This window comes from Cynara cardunculus (assembly GCF_001531365.2).
Source record: "Cynara cardunculus var. scolymus isolate 2C chromosome LG 17, CcrdV1, whole genome shotgun sequence".
Lineage (NCBI taxonomy): Eukaryota > Viridiplantae > Streptophyta > Magnoliopsida > Asterales > Asteraceae > Cynara > Cynara cardunculus.
The window spans coordinates 7,943,285-7,966,033 of record NC_037544.1 but is presented as its reverse complement, the minus strand read 5'-3'; the positions used below and the strand labels follow the sequence as shown (position 1 = coordinate 7,966,033).

At 34.7% G+C, this 22,749-nt stretch overlaps 3 protein-coding genes across 10 annotated transcripts; 2 read left to right on the top strand and 1 right to left on the bottom strand.

The window, feature by feature from the left end:
• Positions 1–1,928: 1,928 nt before the first annotated feature.
• On the top strand, positions 1,929–6,467 carry LOC112501125. 7 transcript variants are annotated; one of them, XM_025104786.1, is made up of 3 exons: positions 1,929–2,037; positions 2,648–2,960; positions 5,021–6,467. In XM_025104786.1, the coding sequence occupies exon 3, from the start codon at positions 5,034–5,036 to the stop codon at positions 6,087–6,089; it is 1,056 nt and encodes a 351-aa protein (XP_024960554.1). In that variant the 5' UTR covers positions 1,929–2,037; positions 2,648–2,960; positions 5,021–5,033; the 3' UTR covers positions 6,090–6,467. The 7 variants fall into 7 exon arrangements, with proteins under 7 accessions (XP_024960554.1, XP_024960557.1, XP_024960556.1 ...); XM_025104789.1 differs by lacking the exon at positions 2,648–2,960 and adding an exon at positions 2,391–2,411; XM_025104788.1 differs by lacking the exon at positions 2,648–2,960 and adding an exon at positions 2,391–2,440.
• A 1,816-nt stretch (positions 6,468–8,283) lies between these two features.
• Positions 8,284–11,916, top strand: LOC112500350 (mRNA turnover protein 4 homolog). Its single transcript, XM_025103827.1, has 8 exons — positions 8,284–8,432; positions 9,973–10,138; positions 10,269–10,359; positions 10,485–10,543; positions 10,654–10,714; positions 10,877–10,967; positions 11,289–11,365; positions 11,555–11,916. The coding sequence occupies exons 1-8, from the start codon at positions 8,405–8,407 to the stop codon at positions 11,672–11,674; spliced, it is 693 nt and encodes a 230-aa protein (XP_024959595.1). The 5' UTR covers positions 8,284–8,404; the 3' UTR covers positions 11,675–11,916.
• Positions 11,917–13,081: 1,165 nt separating this feature from the next.
• LOC112500612 (partner of Y14 and mago-like) lies at positions 13,082–21,320 on the bottom strand. Of its 2 annotated transcripts, none has more exons than XM_025104128.1 (4): positions 20,964–21,320; positions 20,708–20,833; positions 13,697–13,912; positions 13,082–13,343 (listed from the first exon to the last, which is right to left on the bottom strand). In XM_025104128.1, the coding sequence occupies exons 1-4, from the start codon at positions 21,174–21,176 to the stop codon at positions 13,215–13,217; spliced, it is 684 nt and encodes a 227-aa protein (XP_024959896.1). In that variant the 5' UTR covers positions 21,177–21,320; the 3' UTR covers positions 13,082–13,214. The 2 variants fall into 2 exon arrangements, with proteins under 2 accessions (XP_024959896.1, XP_024959897.1); XM_025104129.1 differs by having other exon boundaries at positions 13,697–13,909.
• Positions 21,321–22,749: the final 1,429 nt, after the last annotated feature.

Sequence of the window (22,749 nt, the reverse complement as noted above, 5' to 3'; positions counted from 1 at the left end):
ATATATATATATATATATATATATATGTATGTATGTATGTATACTAGTTGTGTATCCACGCAATGCGGCATGAGCCGTGAATTTTAATATTTTGAAGTTTCACTGGTTTTATTAGAGAAGATTTAACGATGATATAAGTTACACTTGATCTTTACATATTAATGCAATTTGAATAAATATGAGTTATGGTTCCAATTACAGTCTATCGATGAAAAAAAATTGTATGACAGTTTAAAATCCAATATATTTAAAATCCAACATATTGAAGCGACTCCACAAATGTGTTTGATTTACACCAAGAGCAAAGAATCAAGAGATCGAGAACGAGACCGAGAGTTATAGAGTAATTGAATGGGAGATGAATGAGATAACTTTTAATAACTCATGATAAATATCAAACTGGTGAATATCAGTTTAAATCTCACCTTGGGGGATGGAGATAAGACATAGAGATATGAAAGGGTGAAAACATGAGTGAAATGTGTCAAAAGTATTTTGGAAACATGAAAAGAAAAGATAATAATGTGCATTAATAACTTGTGCCATATGTTATTATAAATATAGATTAAGAGATTTTAAGACTGAATGCTTAAAGTAGTAGTACTTAATGCATTATGAGTTGTTTTTAAGACTTTGTGCATTAAAAATTTTGTTTTAAAATTTTTGGTAAATCTGATTTATAAGGTAGTTTAAACGATAAAATGACAATTTTACCCATATATATATATATATATATATATATCTATATCTATACTATATTATAAAACATTTGACAAAAACTCTAAAAACATATTTTTATGCATGAAGTACTGTTTATTGATGCATTTTACTTCAAATTCAAGATTACAATTTACAAGTAATTTTGCATAAGTACAACTTATTAAAGCTCAATTTTTTAAATTTATGTAACTAACTGTAGATAAACATAATCAAATAAAGGATAAACATTCATTTTAAAATTAGAAAATCTAAACTATAATTAAGATAATGATTAATTCTAACAAAATGTTTAATTATTATCTTTATAGAAAATTATATTATTAAACCAAAACTAAATTACTTTGTTATTAAATATAAATTAGCGTATAATAAAAAATTGAATCAAAGAAATTACACCAAAAAATGAGAATCTATAATATATTATAAAGCATTTGACAAAAACTCTTAAAAACCATTTTTTATGCATGAGATACTGCATATTGATGCATATTACTTAAAATTCAAGATTACAAGTAAATTATGCATAAGTACAACTTATTAAAGCTTCAATTTTTAAATTTGTGTAACTAACTGCAGATAAACATAATCAAATACGGGATAAACATTCATTTTAAATATAGAAAATCTAAAATATAATTAAGATAATCATTGAGCTCTAATAGAATATTTAAGTATTATTTTTATAAAAAATTATACTATTAAATCAAAAATAAATTATTTTGTTATTAAATCTAAATTAAATTATAATAAAAAATTAAATTAAAAAAGTTACACAAAAAAAAGAACTATTAAATAGTTAATTTGATACTAATATCGATTTGTTGTTTTCAATTTTTTATTTTATCTTCAAATTTATATTTATTCAAAAATAAAATCATTATCGTTTTTCAAAACCACATAAAATTATATTATATTGATAGAGACAAAATAAAAACTAAACATTAGAATCAAGATTTATCTCGCTACATTGTACGAGTACCCTTATTATATATATATATATATACATGGTAAAATTGTCATTTTATCGTTTAAACTATTTATTCATACAAACATTTAATTTAAAGACATGCAACTTAATTAAAGAAAAGATAAACCTTAATTGAGCGTGATTTCACGCTCCGTATAAGTGCGTGGATCTGCCGTAGCCCACTTCTCCCATTTCTCTCGCTTTTTCTCTCCCTACGTTTCAGAGCGAATATTCTTGAGAAATTTTTCGATATATACTTCACTGCCAAATTTCATCCCTCGATCTCCCCGTTCTCTTCAACAAAACCCTAATTTGATCCGAAAAATCTTACTCCTTCCAACAATTCTCTGGTAAGATTTGTTTTTTTATCTTTTGTTACATCTTACGATTGATGTTTCTGCTTTGGATAATGATTTGATTCCAAGGATTATGGTCGTTTTTTTGTATAAGTGTTTGAATCTTAGATTGGGGTTTGGTTTGATTTCAAAGTTTTTTTTTTCATTTTAAAATAAATGGGTTTTGTTTGTTTATGCTTCGTAATTAAAGGAATCGTCTTTATTTATTCATTTCCATCTGTCGTTCGCGTGATGGTTTGGATGTGGCACGTTTTATAGCTTACAAGCTCTTTATAAAATCTATGCCTTGGGTTATTTGATCATACACGTATCTGCTGCATCTTATTGGTGATATCTTTTGGATCCAGATTTCCTTTGAAGTTCAAGCGGTATGGTTAATTTGCAGAATTTAGCTTTGGTAATTCATTTGATATGACTAAACTGAAGTTACTTGATCTTAATTGCTATTTTGGTGCATATTTTTGATTCATTCCCAGTTATCACAGTTATTGCTGGTAGTAAATGCAGCCTTGCTTGTTTGTTTTGATGTTGTTTTCAAAATCAGCCTATTTTAAGATCGATCACATTGTTATGTTGCATTTATTTGGCTAATTAATGTCGTTAGAGCAATAATTGGAAAGTCTTGGTTGTGCTCGTTGTCACTCTCTGAGACTACGGTCAACTTCTCAAGGAGATATATTGAGTTTGAAGTTTTGTTAGTAGGTAATTCAATCTGATCTTTGCTTTCTTTTGGGTTATATTTTGTGGCTTCTGTTAGTGAGGAATTGAGGAGATCCTTATAGTTCCATATCCTACAAATGATTTTGCTTTTCTAGAAAACGCAGGTCTCAGATTTTTTTTGTTCTAGAAGCCAACTCTTTACTTCAGTCTGGTGGTTTAATTTCTCATTTGGCAATCATTGATGTATAGCTTGTCAGGTACGATAGAATGCAAAATCACCCCCTTGTTGATCCTTTAGATTCATTTGTCCTTGATAAATTTTCTGGGTATTTGCTTTTTAAGAATCAAAATTTCCTTCAGCTCTCAAGTTTGCTCTTTGACCATTGTTGGGAATAAGACAAGTGACATTTATCATAATTCTTGCTGTTGACCGTTGAACTTAATGCCATAAATATACTTGTTGAGTCATTCTGCAATAAGTCGAGTAACAATGATTATTAGTTACCTGCAATTTCTCTTTAAAAGGATTTAAATCAAGGTTCCAAGTTGTCAAACTTACCTTTTTTTTCTCATGGACTTTCTGCTGGCATCATATCATTTTTATGAAATATTTATGTACCATTGAGCTGGCAACAATGGCTAGCTTCTGTTATTTCATAAACTCTAGTCGTGCCCTTCCCAGTTCTTTTTCCTACCAAAGTAGTTATGCATGTCGGCATTCATGTTTATCACATTTAGATTTCTCACAATTCATTTCAAACTTGAGCTGGCTTTCAAAAAATATAATTTAGTTAGGCTATGTGCCTATGTCTGTCTGCAACTTTTTTTTTCTTTAAGGGTAATTTTAGTAGCTGAAATTTGGAAATGTATGGTTCCAAATTGAAAACTACCTTTTGCAGAAGTGGATAAGGAACATGTGTTGAGTTACCCAAGAAGTAATAGCCCCTAAGTCCCAAGTGAACGCCTATCCTTGAATCCAGACTCAAAGAACTTTAGGGTATAGGATTCAATCTAGATACCATGTTCATTAGCTTTTGAAGTTTAAACAAGCTACTTTATAGTTTTAACTTCAAAAGTAATATAAGGTTATTTAGATTTTAGACTGTCAGGGTAATTACAATCAAACTTGTAGGGTGTGCACCGGTTAGAAAAAATGGTATTAAACACGGAAAAGGAATTCGTGAAATAAGGATTTTACGGAAAAGATTGGGATGGTCCTGATTGGAGAGAAACTGATGCAGCACCACTTGGGAGATTATTTTGTCCTCTCCAGCATATACATATGGATCTCCTTTTTAAATTTTTTTCAACTCTGTTATCTTTTTGCACTGTTTTCTATACTTATTTTTCTAATGTCTCGAGCTTTGCAAAACATTTTCTACCCCTAGGGAAAAAGGTATGATCTGCATACATCTTAACATTGCCAGACCCTACTTTCGAGTGCGATTTTCTTGGTACGTTTGGTTTAGTTTGGTTTCAGCATAGACATATGGACATACTGATGAAAGATGAGGGCAATTAGCCTATAATTCAAAGGATAGAAATGTCTAAAGGTTACGTGGTAGGATGCTATTCTTGTTCTAGAGCTTGATTGATCAATAATATCTTGTTATAATTTCTCTCGGGTTTCAATTTTAGGCAACCCTACTAGCTTCGGATACAAGGCTTGCTGTGGTGTTATATATGAAACATCATTTAAATTACTTTTAATCAAAAATACTGGGTTGCCATTGAAGTCAAAGGACAGTTCCAGAATGGAAGGAGTACTTCCGGATGTTCATATATGAATGTTTCTACTGTTTTCGTGTGTCTGTAGGAATGGTAAACTCGTCTAGAACTCCATTTAAGTAACCTTGAGATAAGGTTTTGAGCCCAATTAGAGTTGATTGTCTCATGTCTATATGTTTAATAGACAAAATAGTAAAAAGATATCATTTTTCTTTCTTGCTGCTGTCTTACATCTTAAGCTCTTAAACTTGTAGTCTCTGTGCATAACTTGTTCGTTCTTCTTTTCTTTGACTAAACCAAACCATTAGGCCCTGAAGTTAACAGCCAGACAAGCCGCCAATGGCCCTGATGGGACTGAAATTGTGACCACTGGAGCTAACCCAAAACCTTACCAGTTAGTTAAGCTACCCAAGGATGGTTGTTCTTTCTTGATGCATCTGTTATGGGGGCCATCTGTTTTTGTTGCTAGTTTGTTTCACTATATTCATGGAAATTGGTTTGTGAAGCAGATAGACATGAACATTTTCAACAATGTCATTCCTTGAAAACTTTTATCACCCAAAGTCTCATATCTATTTGTTCACATCAGGTTTATCTTTGAAATGGCAAAAAGTGCCAGGGGAAGAGTGGGAAGACGTAGAAGTGTTTCACGACACTGCAGAACAACCCCATACCCAATGTTCACCTGTGGGCAGAACGTATCGGACGACCTGAACGGAAAGAAATCCTCCATTGTTGTGCCCATAAAAGATTGGGAAGATGTAACCTGCTCGGTATGCATGGAGTATCCTCACAACGCTGTTCTTCTCTTATGCTCTTCTCACGATAAGGGTTGTCGCCCATACATGTGTGGCACTAGCTCCCGCTATTCCAACTGCCTGGACCAGTACAAAAACGCCTACACAAAAGTAACACTGCCACAAACCACCCTATCTTCGGTAGGACCAAATGGTGGTCCTGCTTTGGACCCCATTTCCGGTTGGCCGGTTGAAAAGTGTGAAGAAGGGGCTGAGCTCGCATGCCCGCTTTGCAGAGGTCAAGTCAAAGGGTGGACAGTGGTGGAGTCAGCCCGAGAATATCTTAATGCAAAGAAAAGAACTTGTATGCATGACAACTGCTCTTTTGTTGGAGGATACAAAGAGTTGAAGAAACACGTGAGGTTAGAGCATCCTTCCGCTAAGCCGCGTGAAGTGGACCCCGATCAGGAACAGAAATGGAGGCGGCTTGAGCGTGAGAGAGAGCGGGATGATGTGATTAGCACCATCACGTCATCCATGCCTGGTTCAGTGGTCTTTGGTGACTACGTTATAGAAAGAAACCCAAACCCCCATGGGTTGGATTCGGATGATGAAGAGGGTTTTGATATGGATGGTTTAGGACGAAACAACGGTGGGGGGCTAGATATGGGAATCGATAGCAACTTAGTCAACGTTCTTCTTTTGTTTCACGCGTTTGGTCCAGGTGGAAACATGGGCGCATTTGGAGGGATGAGAAGACATGAAGATGACAATGATGATGAGGGTGGTGGTGATGATGATGGTGATGGTGACAACAGTGGGATGTCACTGGTGAACCGTCTGCGGCACCAGGGTAGGCTTTTATTGGGAAGATCAGGGAGGAGAAGGCGGCATCGGGTGGTCAACAGAGGTCAAAGGTAGAGATGTATAGAAGGAAGGAAAGAAAGAAAGTGAATGTAAAGAAGGGAATCAGGAAGATGTTAAAAGCGTAGGTAGTTTTAGGAAAGGATAAAAAGGAGAAGTGGTTTATTTGCTTCCCTGTCATCTGTCAACAATGGGAGGACAGAAGATTTCTGCAAGTCTCTTTTTTTGCTTAAACTTACTGACCCACACATGAGGTTCAGTAAAAATCTTCTAATTTCTGTTTGTAATTCTTTTGCTGATTCCCTGGACCTGTTTATGTTCCTGAATCTGAACCATTCTTTAAATCTCAATTGCACCAATGTAAAGATGCAATCGTTTTATTCAGACGCTGCTCGTTTTTTGGCCCTTTTCAACATTGAACGTTACAGATGTGTTTGATGCAGGCGAATTTCGGATGGAATCCAGAGAAAGAATAATATGAAATGGGATCTTAAGTCTAATCTTCTTTGATGGCTTTAGATGTCAAGCATGATGCTATGTTTTTGTTTTTGTTTTTGTTTTTGTTTTTGTTTTTGTTTTTGCTTTTGTGTCGGAAATGGGTTTCTGGGGGTATAGGTAAGGTCTGTGTATATGTTGGCTCAGTGTGGGATGGATGTTGTAGGTTTGTTTGGATTAGACGTCAAGTGTGATGCTTGGTAAAGACGGGCAGATTGAAGTTTTCTTGACCTGAATTAGCGTCGATTTATGTTATATCTGTTTTGTAGCTGAATACATACGTTAACCATGGTTAAGAGGATTTCGATTTTGCAGGGTATGAAAGAGCTTTGGTGGGCCTCTACTTGGTTGTATTTATATCATAATATAATATGAAAACTTTCAGGTTATATGGCACCAGCCTTTCCAAGTATCTCAGGTTGTTTTTGGTTTGCAGATTCCTTTACAATTTGATTTGATGGACTTGGACTTAGAATGTTGAATAATTCCATTGACTAAATTTTATTCCCTCGTTTGGTTATTTTTTTTACGAAATGAATTTTCAAAATCTTATAAATTCCACAAATAAAAGAATTTAACATTCCTTAGCAACTACATGGTGTTTTGATAGAATGAAATCTCTATCTTTATTATACCAAATGTATCTTTAACCCAATATACTCTAATATCATGAAACTCAATATGATCATCGTCGACCACCTCCGACCACTATCGATTTGAATCACCGCTGACCACCACCACCGATCTGAATCACCGCCGACCACTATCGATATGAGCCACCGTCAATCTGAACCACCGTTGATCACCGCCAACTGAATCACCATGGACCACCACCGATATGAACCACTATCGACCATCGCCATATGAACCACCACGTACCACTATCAATCTGAACCACCGTCAACTACTACCGATCTGAAGCATCGCTGATCTAAACCACCACTAACCATCACCGATCTAAATCACATCCGACCATCGTCACCTAAACCACAATGGACCACCATCGATCTGAATCACTGCCAACCACCGATGACTACCATTCTTATAAAACATTTGACAAAAACTCTTAAAAATCATTCTTTTTGCATGAAGTACTGTTTATTTAATGCATATTACTTAAAATTTAAGATTACAAGTAAATTGTGCGTAAGTACAACTTATTAAAGCTTCATTCTTCAATTCGTATAACTAACTGCAAATAAACATAATCAAATTCCGGATAAATATTTTATGTTAAATATAAGTTTCTTAAAATATTATTAGAATAATCATTGAGTTCTAACAAATTTTTTAATTATTATCCTTATAAAAATTATATTATTAAATCAAAAAATAAATTACTTTATTATTAAATCCAAACTAAATTACAACAAAAAAATTGAATTAAAGAAATTACACAAAATCAATAACTTTTAAATAGTTAATTTGATACTAATATTGATATATTTATTTTCGAAATTTTATGATATCTTCAAATTTATATTTTATTCAAAAATAAAAAACATCATCGCCTTTTTAAGACCACATAAAAATCGTATTATAACATCTTCAGATAAAGAATAAAATGAAACATTAAAATTAAAATATATATCGCTGCATTGCGCGAGTACCCTTCTATTAATAACTCAATTAGTTTGAATTTGAACTGATAATTATGTTGGTTAAATTTAATTGTGAAAGTAAATGGGCCAAACCCAACTTATTTTTAAAATATGGGTCGGCCCAATAAGCAGAACGAATGGCATGGCCTTTAAACCCTAGACAGACACAGACAGCACAAATGCATTTGAGGGTTTAATTCAAGAGAAAAGAGAAGAGACCGACGGACGGACGGCCAGATAGCAGCTGTACTTGCATTTTGAAAGGGTTATACGAAGATGCCAAAATCCAAGAGAGATAGAGCAGGTAATTCGTTTGTTCTTTCTTTTTTAAGTTTGAATTACTTGGTTTGATTTTCATCATAAACAAAGGGATGCTAGAGCATGAATTTGGTACTACATAATGCAATTGATTCATCAATTTCGTTAGGACGAAGAGAATGTCAAATATAGTGGTGTTTTGTGGTTTGGGGATTCTTGGTTTCGTTTTTAAGTTTGAGATGCTTTGTTTGTTTGTTCGATACAAGGAGAAGAAGTGATTTTATGGAGATATCCATAATAGCAAATCAAATGGGTAGGAATTGAGTTTAGTATTGCTTAGAGTTGCATTTATTCGTAGCTCAGGAATTGATGGTGATTCAAAAGTTGTGCCAGTTTTTCTTAATCTGAGTTGTATGATTTATTATAGGAATTGTCACATTATCAGAATCTCTTTCAACCCTGATAATTGGAATCGAAGTTAATTTGTGGATGCCATCTAAGAAGAATCGATTAATGAATGATGACTTGAGAGTAACAGGGTGTTTATACTTTTTGCACTGGGTGTGATGCACACACCTGGTATTCTTATGATCGCCCTTTTGTACCTCTTAGGATCTTTTTACGTTATGAACAAAATTGAAAGACCATACTTTTACTAATGGTGATTGATGGTGATGATAGATGAACTTATTTGTAAGCAAATATGGTGATCACAATGTTTATATGCTTATGTTCTCTGTCTTCTAACTACCAGTTCCTAACCACCAATTGTCATTACTAGTTCTTATGTCCACTTTTCCTACTTCCTTCAACAAAAGCGAACCATAAACCAAGACTTTCAATAGGAAGTGAAAAGAAGATAGGGTAAGGCTTGGCTCGTGGTTCACTGAGCTTGAAAAGAGTTGAGGCTTGGATTGCCTCATCCATTGACGTGGCTTCTATAGTTTTGGTGCTTATTGGTTTGTATGAACTAAAACCTTGGCTTGACACATATAGACCTGGTTTGGAGAGTTAATATGGGCTCATATAAGATTAAAAGTAAACCTTGGAATAACTTAAAAAACGCGGTTTTGAACCACAAGGGTGGTGCTTGATTGGTTTGAGCTTGGCTTCAAAGGTCAAAAGTACCAAGAGGTCCCAGGTTCAAATCCAAGAAGGAATAAAAAACCCCTTGTGGCCACGGAGGTTCAAATGTGGTGACTCCGGGCTATCTGCAAAGCAGGTGGTTGTCCTGGGATTAGTCGGCTCGCGTTGCGGGTTGGATATCCAGGTTAATTAAAAAAAAAACGCGGTTTTGCATGCCACAACTGCGGAACACCTAAAACATGAACAAACAAAAAACAAGCACCCCCTTTGGCCGTATATTGTGAGAAAGGTATAGATTGGGAATTATCCAGCATCTTTTCAACATTTATTACAACTTGCACAGGCAAATTTTTGTCTGTAATGCTTTTGGTTGGTTCCGTAAAACGGAGGTGGACCAACACAAAATTGCTGAATATTTCATGTTAATGGTCAAATTGTAAACTCCGCAAGTGTGTGCAAGTTTTAGCTTGCTTAATAACTTCTGCTTGTGCTGCATGTAGTTACGTTGTCAAAGACAAAGAAGAAAGGGAGGGAGCATAAAGAAAGCATAGTGAATTCAATAAGGGATGCCGTGGAGAACTACAATTCCATATATGTTTTCAGCTTTGAAAACATGAGGAATCTCAAGTTCAAGCAGTTCAGGGAGCAGCTCAAATCCACCAGCAGGTCTTTTGAAGTGCTAAATTCAATAAATTATATCTTTAGAAGATCTTAAGCTATTACATGGCTTTTCTGTTGATTAATGGTATACTCGTAACTTAGCTGCTACTGATTGACTATGTGTTTGATGTTTCAGATTTTTTCTTGGGTCAAACAAAGTCATGCAGGTTGCTATTGGCCGCTCTGTTTCTGATGAGATAAGACCAGGGCTTCACAAGGTTTCTAAGGTAAGCAGAACACTTAAATCCCTTGCAGCCCATGAAAAACTGTAGTGTGACAGTTTTACTTTATAATCTTAATTAAGCCCAGTTTGATTTTGGTTAATTTCTTTTATCATTGTTTGCATACACAGCTTCTTCGAGGGGATTCTGGGCTTTGTTTAACCAATATGCCTGTAGAAGAGGCCCAAAGGTTGATACTATAAAACCTCCTTTTTCACCACTATGAATTATATTTGGGTGCTCCATGTTTTTTTCCGTATTATACATTTTAGTTTATTATTGCTTCTCTATCTTTGGCAGAATATTTACAGAATATGAAGACTATGACTTTGCTAGGACTGGAAGTATTGCGACAGAAACGGTTAGTAGTAATTTGATGTTATCATACTTGCATATGCATTTCCAACATGGGGTTAATCTCATAGAAGATATGCTTCTGGTTCTTGCATGTGGTGCCGCTGTTAAAAACGAGTTTATTTGATTTAAGATTTGCATTCTGTGTGAGTAACATTTAATCCTTCAGGTGGAACTTAAAGAAGGTCCTCTAGACCAGTTCACACATGAAATGGAGCCCTTCCTGCGGAAGCAAGGGATGCCTGTGCGGTTAAATAAAGGTTTGCATCGTCTTTCTCTCTGTGTGTGTATATATATATATATGCATATATATATGTATGGTTGTGTGTGTGTGTATCTGGACAACACATGAAGCAGATGAAAAACAAATTTTTGGGTTTTTTTTTAATGGAAAATCTTTTGACAAAATTTGAGGCATTATTGTGTTAGAAGAGGCACTCCTCAGTTAGGGAGAAGTGTTTGTAAATCTATCAGAAGGTCTTGCATTTGAAATAATCTGTGAGATGGTTATTCACGTAAATAACCAATATACAAAAGTAGTATGTGCAAGTTTTCATTTTGCTCTTCTTGATGCTGAACAGGTGTGGTGTCACTTGTTGGAGATTTTGTTGTATGTGAGGAAGGGAAACCCATATCACCCGAGTCATCTCGCATACTGGTTAGTAAATTATTTAGCGACTTTTTCATTACATTGATCCTTTTTGTGCTTTAAGTCAAGGGCCGATCACACACAAACATTTGAACAATATTAGCATCTCATTTCGCATGATGCCATGCAAAATGATGCACATGATGATCGACGACTATAAAGACTAACCTGTGGTTCTGGCTTTGGATGCAAATGCAGCGTCTAATGGGCATCAAGATGGCGACATTTAAGCTTCACCTGATATGCAGATGGAGCCCGGAAGATTTCCAAGTTTATCAAGAAGGTTTGGTGCTAGGATCAGACGACGAATCCTCCTAATTAATTGCATATGAAACAACAGTTTTGGTGAGAGATGTTGCATTAAGGTGCACTTCATTTTTGTAAAATTGAGTAAGCAGGAGAGAGTGTTTTTTCTTCAAGAGAAATTGTAATGGATTTGTGTAAAACCTACTGGAAATCTTCTGTCATTCTGCTTCATTGGTTTGCTGCATCTTAACCTTTGTGTAATGAGAATTTAAAATTTATATTTGAACAATATAAGTTTACGTTTTTGTGTTGTTTGTTTACCTCTCAATAGTTTCATTAAGAGGTAGTCTTTGAATCGTTAAGAGGTGACTTTTGTTTGGCAAAAAAACATACATCTTAATGGTTCTAAAACTCTCTGAATGATTTTGTATTCTTAGCTTCCCTTGATCATTCAACGTTCTAATTTTGTTGTAATTAATTACCAAACATTTATATTTCATTTTGCATTATATCATGAGAGCCTCTTAATCATTCTGATCACTTAATCATTTAGCACCAAATCATTCAACAACCGTCAAACAATCCCTTAAATAATTAAATCATCAAATTGTTTTGATTTTTAATAGTTCCATTAAGAGACAACATCTGAATCGTTAAGAAGTGAATCTTATTTGGCAAAAAAAAGTCTGCCTCTTAATGATTTCAAAACCTTCTAAATGATTTTGTATCATGGACGTCCTTTAACCATTCAACGTTCTAATTTAGTTGTAAATAGTTATCAAACAATTATATTTCATTTTGTACTATATTATAAGAGCATCTTAATCATTGAGCAATTGCCAACCAGCTCTAATTTTTTTTTTTTTGAAACACAGGCTTGTTAAAAATAATTACAATCTCACATACTAATTTGTCTTCCGTTTAGTTGCACTCACATTCTCTTAACATATCTTGTAACAAGAGAACACGACAGAAAAAAATAATAATAATACATAAAGTTGTTCGAGACACGTTTTCAAATTTATATTTGACATTTTCTCGTGTAAGCTATAATTTTGGTCTATATAAACATCCGTAAACTCTAACAAGTACAATAACGATCACCGTGGTTTCACATTTTCTTCGGTAACGGTCCCCTGGCACTAAATCCGTTAGTCAAAAGTAGCATTAGTTGAAGGGCACTTTTGTCCTTTCAACTCTATGCTGCAGAGTTGCCATGGTTAATTCATGGGTGGGTACATCTATCATGTAAAAAGGGTGGTGCCTAATTAGTTTGAGCTTCGCTTCAAAGGTCAAAAATATCAGAAGGTCCCACGTTCAAATCCAATCCAAGGAGAAATAAAAATCCCCTTGTGACCACGGAGGATCAAATGCGGTGACTCCAAGCTATCTGCAAAGCAGGTGGTCGCCTTGGGATTAATCGGATCGCATAACGGGTTGGATATCCAGGTTAATCAAAAAAAAAAGGTGAAGAAATAATTTGTCCAAACAGTTTCTGGATTCCCAATTGGAGGCAAATTTTGGCCTTTTGAAAATAAATCTGGACAAGATAAGATTAGGCTGATTGAGTTTTAGTTTTTCCTAAAACATGCTACCAAAGCAAAGCACCAATTTAATCATGGAAAGAAGCCTTTTTGTCCTCCAAAAGCTTCAACTCTTTTCTCCAATCCTCCAATTTACCTACCTTCTCCAATTGTTCCGGTTTCAATTCGTTCCCCGTTTTTGCCTCCGTCAGCCGGATCTGCAACCAAATTAAGAACGAATTTATCAGCATCATTATCGTATTCGCAATGAATTCAGGAGTTCTTCGGTTTAAATGAGTCTTCAGTTTCTGTTTTTCCTTTTAACTCAATGACCTGCCTCTGGTCCTACAAACTAAACCCGATATTTGGGTATATAACTTAAACGGGATTTTAATTAAATCCATCACCTTCTCATGAGTATGAAGCCATTTTTTCTTTAGTAGGTCGGGAGGTCGTGGATTTAATTAAGAACTCAATTAAGGTCATATTTGAGAAGGTTAAAAAATCATAATAGCTTCCTAGAAAAATTAACAGTGTAAGAATTCAAAGTTTCAAATGCATAATTTTGTACCTTCTTTTTTAGGGCCCGGATTCTTTTATCAATGTCAGGAATATGATCTTCCGTAGCTAAACATTCTGTTGAATTCAAAGGAGGGGTAGCAACGGAAGGGTTTCCAGAAATAGTGATCTCGTTCATCTGGAAAACAATGGATTCAACAGGTTCTGATGCTCGATCAACATCTTCAGTAGATGAAACTTCACTTTTGCCCTTATCGAGGGAAGCCTGCTTCAAGAAGTAGCATAGACATACTAGGAATATATCAACATGATACAAAACCAACACGTGAAATGATAATTAATATTTTTTGGATAAAGAAAAATGATATTAACTAAATTTAAACTTCCTCCTCTTTGCATCCATCCATAAGCATTGTAGAACATCAATAATTGACATGACCTTCAGATAGAGGAGACATGTGTAGAACTAGAGATATGAATATGAAATTCTCAGTAAGAAAGGAAGAATGAGTATGTCCCAAAATAAATGTCAATAAAAAAACACAATCTTAGAAATGAAAAATTATTACAAATTTTTAGTTAAAATGAATGACAATTTTACCATTTATGGATTTCTCCATCTCATTGACTGTTAAATATTCTTGCATCATAATTAAGGGTAGAATTGAAAATTTGGTAAATTGTAACCATCTATTTCTGAAAGTTGACATCTTCTTATGGGACAAACTTACATAGAAATGTGGATGCTTATTTTGGAACAGAGGGAGTCTAAAGCAAGAGAGATCTATAATGTTTATGAACACTTTTCCTATTTTGTTTTGTAAAACTTGTTTAAGTTGATGTTTTGATGTTAAAACTATATTTTTAATTAATGCATATGATATGTTTATGTATGCATACATACATATATCTAAGAAATATTATATGAACTGCTATAACCGCTATTTCAAAAATTGGTCCGGACTGCTATTTTGTATTTTGACCGCTATAACAGCATAGCACCTAAGATACTTTTTCCGCGCAAAGTCCAAACTCTCCTATTGTAAGATTACATAATTTTTAGTTACATTTTAGCCTACACCTTATCGGTCAATCCAAAGGTGGATGACCTAAACAACCTTCCCTCTTTTTCTTCTCAATCAGCACCACTCCAACATGCTGATGTCTTTCCAATACGCTTCACTTTCATGCGGCCATGTGCACCTTATTATGATTTCAGTACACTCATGACTCATGTCATTACTAGTAGTCTGGATATCGAAAAGCTTTGAAGGTTTACAAATAAAAAAGCCAAATTCCAGCCATTGATGATCGGAGCGTTACAACTCTGGAAGAGGACGATGACTCTTTATAAATGACAGCCATCTTTGGCATCTTTTCTTAGTTAAAAGGCAAATTTTGGAATAATGGAGAAGATTCAAGTATCACTGTTAGAATGAAACTTTTATCTTGCTTTCTTGATGCACGTAACCTCAACCATGTACAAGGGCTCGTAGATTAATTCTGCGGCAAATTACACTTCTATCCAATCTAGCACACATCGGAAAAGTTTATCACTTATTATATAGGAGGAGGTGGATATTCAGAAGTCTGATCAATCAAGAAAGAGAGGGACAACAGTATGCACCATGAAGAGTTTGTATACTAGTTGACCATGGTGAAGCTTGTATGTACTTTAGAGCGTCAACTGTTGATTAACAGTAACGAAGAGAGAAGTAGAAAACATCTGAATGTGTCAAGTTTATGATACCATCCTCATTACTATTAGGAGAAGGTGGTTATTTTAAGATATGGGAATTTGCATGAAATTAACTGCCACTGGCAAAAAAATATTTCAAATAAAATAAACTTTAAAGCGTAAATAATGTAGATAGTTCAAGTTTTAATTATATATTATATTAGACATCTAAGTCCTGTTATCTACTGCTATTTCCAATGTTATATAGCAGTGGAAGTTCAATTTAGTCACAAAATCAATTGCTTAAAAAGATGATAAAGGGTATGCTAGAAAAAAATAAGCTACTCCCTCCGTTAAAAAAATGCAACATTTGACTTGACATAGTTTAACGACAATGTTGACTCAGTCAACTATTGGGCAAATATCTAAAATGCCCCTCAACTAGGATAACATAAACAGAAGTTGTGGACCAAATTTGAAGTTAACGATTATCAAGTAATGATCACGAATGAGCAAAAAGGTCAACTTGGTTCACAAACTTCCCCAAACCGCAAATGTTGCATTTTTTGGAACACAAAGATGGAAGTGTTGCAATTTTTAGAAATGGTAATATGAAGGATGGTCTTAGCAATCTCATTGTGAGCACCATCATGGCTTTAAAAATAGTTCGAGGCGAGGCGGCCCAAAACCACACCTGCGGCGGCGCCTCTTGGACCCTGTATGAGGCTTACGCCTTGGTTCAATGAGGCGGTTCAGTGAGACATGAGGCGGTGTCAAGGCGTACGCCTCAGATGACCTGCTTTGGTAATGGGTTTTGTCTTTTTTATAAGCTTTATGGCAATAGTAGTACTTCTCTTTATAGTGTCTTTAAAAAAACTAAAAGTCAAAGCCAAGTGGCCCAATGTGTACCTCTAATAATTTAAAACCCAAAAAGCTATTATTTTCTCCTCTCAATCAAAAAGTGTGGTATGACCCTTCCTCACGGTTTCACTATTTCCTATGTCAAGAACCACTAAACAAGCGCCTCTTGGTAATCTAGTATTATATATTGTATATGTGTGTGTATATATATATATATATATATATTTGTGTAGTATATATATACAGATTTTGGTGTATATATATTTCCGCCTCGGGGCTTACGCCTCGCCTCGTTGAGGGAAAACGCCTCGAGGCCGGATTCCGCCCTTTAAAACCTTGAGCACCATTATAAAAATGATAATCAACTGAGTGCATTGCATAAGGAAGATAGGAGTCCACAAATAGGAAGCGGCTCTTCCTACTTGTTCAAAATTGTCAAGACACAAAACTTCTACTATTCTCGACACCTTGTTTATCATCAAATTGAATAAGCAAAGTGACAAATTCCCCAGCTACATAACTAAGCTTGAAATTCATTTAGAGACCGCTTACCAAACACTTATAGGTTGTCACTTATCTTACCGGGTGAGCATGGCAAGGATCAAGAATCTTACCCGGTCAGCAGCATGGCAAGGTCCGACAATCTTAACCCAGTAAGTGAGGGTGCTGACTCTTACAGGTTAGCACTTACTAGGTAAGATTATTGCCTACCATGCCAATTTGATGGCCGAGAACCTTCCACGTAAGATAAGTGAGAGTGGTGGCTTTTACTAGTAAGCACCTACCCGGTAAACATTTGGTAAACACCCCCTTAATTCTATATGGGGACTTGCATGTTAGAATATCTTGATTGATGCTCCATGCATCCTTCCTATTGCTAAACACACTTAATAGGCTTTTGGTTTCTTCTACACTAATAGTTAGCAGAATCAATGTGCTCAAGGAAAACCACATCCCACAGTGTAGAAAGAAGACATATATATACATCAACCTAAAACTTCTATGAACATGGTGATTAGGAAAGCTATTTTCTCCTCTACAAAATTTTCACAGCATGATCATTTTGTCAGACGAGAAAGAACATCTACTAATGACTTGATTCGACCATAGTATCTAGTGAAAAAAGGCCAATCATGCAAGGCTTGAAGATATCATAAGAATTCCACTTAGGTGGTTCAAAGTCAATTCAAATATGAACTATAATAACCATCATCTATCTTCTATTGGCAAAAATAGGAATTCTATCCTCGAGTAACTTGACGAGCAAAAACAAAAAAGAGGTGCAAATCTATTCATATAGAAAGGATGTTCGTGCCCCCAAGATCTATCATTGCGCTCATTCCAAATGCACCCAAAGACCTGCAATTTTCACTCTCTTGTAATTCAATTGCATCTGAAATCCCTGAATGTGAGAAGTATAGATGCTCGGGGTTAGGGGAATGTAGTGGAAAATCTCATCCTCCCCGGGTTTGTATCTAGGCACTGCCAAAGCCCTTGTGGCCAGACCATGGAGGTTCACATTTGATCCACGCCATTCATGGTTTCCCAGGGGATTTGTCGCTGTGTGTAAGCTAGCCCAGATATCCACAGTTACCCAAAAAAAAGATGTTCGGCTAAAGGCTACATGCAAGGTCCTGAAAACAACCAAGATCAAGTAACTAAGGCCTGAAAATGATGGGCAAGGAGAGCAACAAGTGAGATAAGGAGTTGTTTGTTTGCACACATAAAACGTCCAGTACAATGAGGTCTCTCCAAGATACATTCCTTAGACCTCACTGCATGATATCTCTCCACGCTATCTACTAGTTGGTGCTAAATCATTCTCCTCTGTAAGTTTCTTGATGACAAATAAACAAATAAACTCACGTATCTTAGTTGTCCAAGTTATAAAAAGAGAATTTTGGAAAACATGTAATGGGAATGGGATAATGCAACGGTAACACGATATATCACTAAAATAAAATGTGCAAGAAGATTATTAGAATAATGAAGAGGACATGTCGAAAGTCTATAACATTATGCTTGGTATTATTTGAAGAAAGGTCATTGGGATGTCTAGCAGAAGAAATATCCACCTTAAAAAGGATCTTATTAAAGACGACTCTTTGATCCAAATCAAATATATCCCTTGTTTTATATGAAGGAGACTGCAAAATTTAGATTTTATTACAAAGGTTCAAGCAATCCTTCCAGATCCACAAGCTTAAAGCAAGTGTTTTTAAGAAGAGAGTTTTAATTCCCAAACCAATTATATCCATCTACTTCGAGCACTCTTGGACATTCTCTCATACAAACCTTAATTGAAACTTGCATAGAGCTCTATTAGTACAGTCTCGCTTTCAACAAGAATTCTATACCTTTTGAATTCTTTTAACACTTTCCCGTGTGGGATCTATTGGGTTTGTTTAGTTTGGTTTTTAACCGAGGAGACGCATACACATAGGAAGGGTTCACGGTCTATGAAGAGACGTGTTACAAAATAGAATTTGAGAGAAGTCCAAACTTTGACAGTTCTCTTGCTATTTAATTTATATTGTATTTAGTAATTGAGTGCAATTGTTTGTGTCAGTTATATCTTGAAAACTGCTTAAAGTTATGTAATAAGATTTTGAACGTTGAAGTCTCTTTTATAACATCCAAGAGAGTTGTATGGAAAAATATAGTTGTATGTATGGTCCAAGAAGTTCCCTCAAATTCAACAAGTAACATTTTGCTGTCAAAATTGAGATGCCAATTCAAATATCAGTTTCGGTTGCCAACAAAAAGTAACGGCTTGTGTGCAACTGTAACTCATTACAAAAAATAATTACCGCTAAAAAAAATCATGTTGGTTGCATTACTCAGACCTTTTATACTTCCATATGCAACAACCATCATGAAAAATTAATCTTGTACGGGCATGCTAATTATATTCTTGGACTCGAGAGTCGAGGCTTTTGAACATGATGTCATATTGCAATTACTTGGCCTAATGTGTCATAGGCCTTCCATGGTTATAAATTGCCAGATGTACTGTGAAAAGCTATTTAGTGAAGAAAACTTGAGCTTACACACTTAAACGAGAGTACTATGGTTCCCTATTGGCAATTTAAATGGTTGGAGATTAGAATATTTTCAACTTAAAAGTAACTCATAGCATATTATCATTATCCCAACTTTCTCAAATATCCCTAACCAAGACATTTAAGAAAGTTTGGGGCAACAACATTATTCTATTAATCACTCTTTAAGTTGAAAAGATTCTAAGTTCCCACCATTGCAATTGCCACTAGGGAACTATAGTACCCCTCTTTTAAGTGTATGAAGTTCAAATTTTCTTCACTAAATATTTTTTCACAATACATCTAACAATTTACAACACTAGAAGGCCTAAGACATCATTAGGTTAACTAATTGTGTATGGCATCATGTTCAAAAGCCTCGACTCTCGAGTCCAAAAATATAATTAGCATGCTCGTTCAAAATTAATTTTTTTATTATGGTAATTGTGGTGGTTGTTGCATTTGAATCTTTGAGTTCTACAACAAAAACACAATTTATTTACCGACAATTGTTTTTTGAAGAGTTACGATTGCTCACAAACCGTTAAGCTTTGTCGGTAACCTGACTAGAACTAATGTTTGAATTTCAACTCATTTTTTATTACAACAATCAAAACATTCATTTTGAACTTGAGGAAACTTCTTGGACAATAGATCCAAGTTGCTTCAAAAGCTTATACGCATATGTTTATATAATACAATGCCATATCAAAATGTTTTCAGGTTAATCTGCACAAAATATCTGGCCTATCAAGATCTTACTTAATTACGCAATAAGAGATTACTTTGCAAGAAATGGTGCACCTTTTGTCCTATTTTATCCCAAACTATTTCTAGGGGCTTGACTAATGAGTGGGGTTCACACATCAAACTAATGTGTAGAAACACATGTCTTCCAACAGCTACATTCACACTTTGTCCTATTTTATCCCAAAAAGGTTGGGCAACAACATGGACCTGAGGTTTGTTGGTCATTCTAATTCAGAGAGTGGTAGGACTGTGGCATGTGGCATCAATGGATTTTCATGTTATCTCTATGTCGACATGACTAACTTGACCTATCTGGCCATAAAGTATACAAATTTTAAATGCAAGAAACTCTCTAAAAGAGCAAACTAAACAAGCCAAGTACGTCCCATGCAGCGGCAGGATATGGAGGTCTGATGTACGAACCAAGTATGTCCCAGAGAGGCAATGCACAGAACTCTCTCATGGGATATCGTAAAGTACAACAAACCAAATGGATGGCAAAATATTGAAAAACCATGAAAAGAATGCATCCAATATGGCAAAGTTTTGATGTCCCAACAATTTCTAGCAAATTTAACCTTTTTGAGTAGTTCATCTCCTTAAATGCATAGATCATTCACAAAACATGTTCGAATATTCGAATAAATAACGCGCAGTATATGATGGCATTAAATTCTGCATTTACCATAATGAAAAGCAAAAATCCGAATTACATGAGAGTTAAATGACAAACCTGCAAACGCTTTTCCTTCTTTCTTTCATTCCTCTTGGCCGATTTGCTCTTAGGTTTACTAACAACATCCACTTCAGGATCATAACCAGGGGGCACTGTTTCCAGCGACTCCATTTCCTTCTTCAACTGCCCATCATCATACAAATCATACCGAAACACTAATTTCAACTTCGAGAATAGATAAAAATCAACCGAATAGACTCGAATCACTTGGAATAACGCAAAAAAAAAAATAGTTGAGTGGCATTAAACATACCAGGGCACCTTTAGATTTGTAAATGGCGACTTCATCTTGAGGAACGTAACCAGCTCTAATGCGAATGGGTTTGCGTAGGGTTCCGTCGGGTCTTCGTGTGGGGGCAAGGATTCTTTCTCCTTCTTTTAGGGTTTTGCTAAGCTGTGCAGCCAGTTCTTTGGCTTCCTCTTCTTCTCCTCCGCCACGTTCATTAGCGGCACCACTGCTTGCCATCAAAAAGCCACCACGGAATCTGTTGCTGATGATTCAAAAACCGCAGGGAGAAATGATGATTATGAGTATGATCAGCAGTGGAGTGAGGTGGTTTCGTTCGCCTTCTTCAATTCTTTTCCATTCCTTCATTAATTTTGGTACCCCAAATTGAATACCAAATAATAGGTTTATATAAGGAAATTTGTCCTAATTTCTATTTCTATTTATTTAATGTGATAATATAATTTTAATAACTTATTTACTTATTCTGGAGTAGCACCAGTAATAATCACTTTTGAGTGTTTGGATAAACAACTTATACCGGTGACAAACCGATAATAAAAAGTTTTTGAAGAAATTAAACTCTTCTGACTTATAATAAGTTGATAAGTGTTTTTATAGAAAAGAATAAGTTATTTTAAATAAGTAATCCCAAACACCCCCTTTGCATTGTTTTATTTAACAAATGGGTTTTTGGTTTATTCGAAATTCATTGATATTGATATCACATTCTTCATGTAATTAAGAAATACAATGTAATTTAATAACTTTACATTTATATAATCAATAGTTGTAAGTTGTAACATCTACCATTTTTTAGGTACATAATATATTCATACAACAAATGAACTTATATATCATCCTCATATTTGGTAAGGTTTGAACCTCTGACCTTTAAAAATGTTGGATTCTACTGGTTACTCGGATACAATTAGGTCAGATGTCGGTTGGGTACAAAATTTACCAATTACCAGTCAAACAAGTACAAAATAGAAACAACTGAATGTTTGTTATAGTGATTGAGAAAAAAAAAATTAATCTTTATACTAATAGGGTTTGGGTCCTTGTGAAAAGGAGAGTTAAGGTGAAAACTGTAAGAAGCGATCTCTACTCTTGGATGCACATTAGGATGAAATGCATCGAGATGTATAAGATCAATTCTCGTATCAAGTGGATTCATGGATGAATTTGAGATTACAGGTGATCAATGGTCCATATCTTTTTTTACGTTTCTTAACCTAACTCTTTTTCTCACACGATTATTCGCCATACCAAATATAAAAATAAGCATCGTTGCATTTTAATTAGTGGGTTTTTGTTTAAATAGTTACATAATTTTTGCTTCTAATTCTTAAGTCAATGTTACAAAAATGAGTGAATTGTGGATTTGGTCCAAGTGTTCTGATATTTTTTTACTAAGCCTTTATGGTATATTTATTGTGGATTTAGTCCTTGTGGTATTTAATTTATTTTGGCCATGGTCTCTCTGATTAACGTATTCGTTAAATCAAGAGCCATGTTATCCTTTTGCCTATCCTTTTGTATTTTTCCTATAAAAAAATAAAAACAATATGTGTATCATATATGTATGACAAAACGCATGAAATGGTAACTTAATTTTATAAATTTTCTTATTATATCATTATACTTTTTGTTTTTCACACACACACACACACATATATATATATATATATATATACTATATTATAAAACATTTGACAAAAACTCTTAAAAACTATTTTTTATGCATGAAGTACTGTTTATTGATGCATATTACTTAAAATTCAAGATTACAAGGAGATTGTGATTAAGT

Bases quoted from the DNA above. Each gene is read 5' to 3' on its own strand.
- LOC112501125 (XM_025104787.1), top strand. From the start codon at position 5,034: ATGGCAAAAAGTGCCAGGGGAAGAGTGGGAAGACGTAGAAGTGTTTCA.
- LOC112500350 (XM_025103827.1), top strand. From the start codon at position 8,405: ATGCCAAAATCCAAGAGAGATAGAGCAG. The intron at 10,968-11,288 runs GTTTGCATCGTC...GATGCTGAACAG, and splicing joins GCCTGTGCGGTTAAATAAAG to GTGTGGTGTCACTTGTTGGA. The intron at 11,366-11,554 runs GTTAGTAAATTA...ATGCAAATGCAG, and splicing joins CCGAGTCATCTCGCATACTG to CGTCTAATGGGCATCAAGAT.
- LOC112500612 (XM_025104128.1), bottom strand. From the start codon at position 21,176: ATGGCAAGCAGTGGTGCCGCTAATGAACGTGGCGGAGGAGAAGAAGAG. The intron at 20,834-20,963 runs GTATGTTTAATG...GATGATGGGCAG, and splicing joins ACAAATCTAAAGGTGCCCTG to TTGAAGAAGGAAATGGAGTC. The intron at 13,913-20,707 runs GTTTGTCATTTA...TACTTCTTGAAG, and splicing joins AGAAGGAAAAGCGTTTGCAG to CAGGCTTCCCTCGATAAGGG.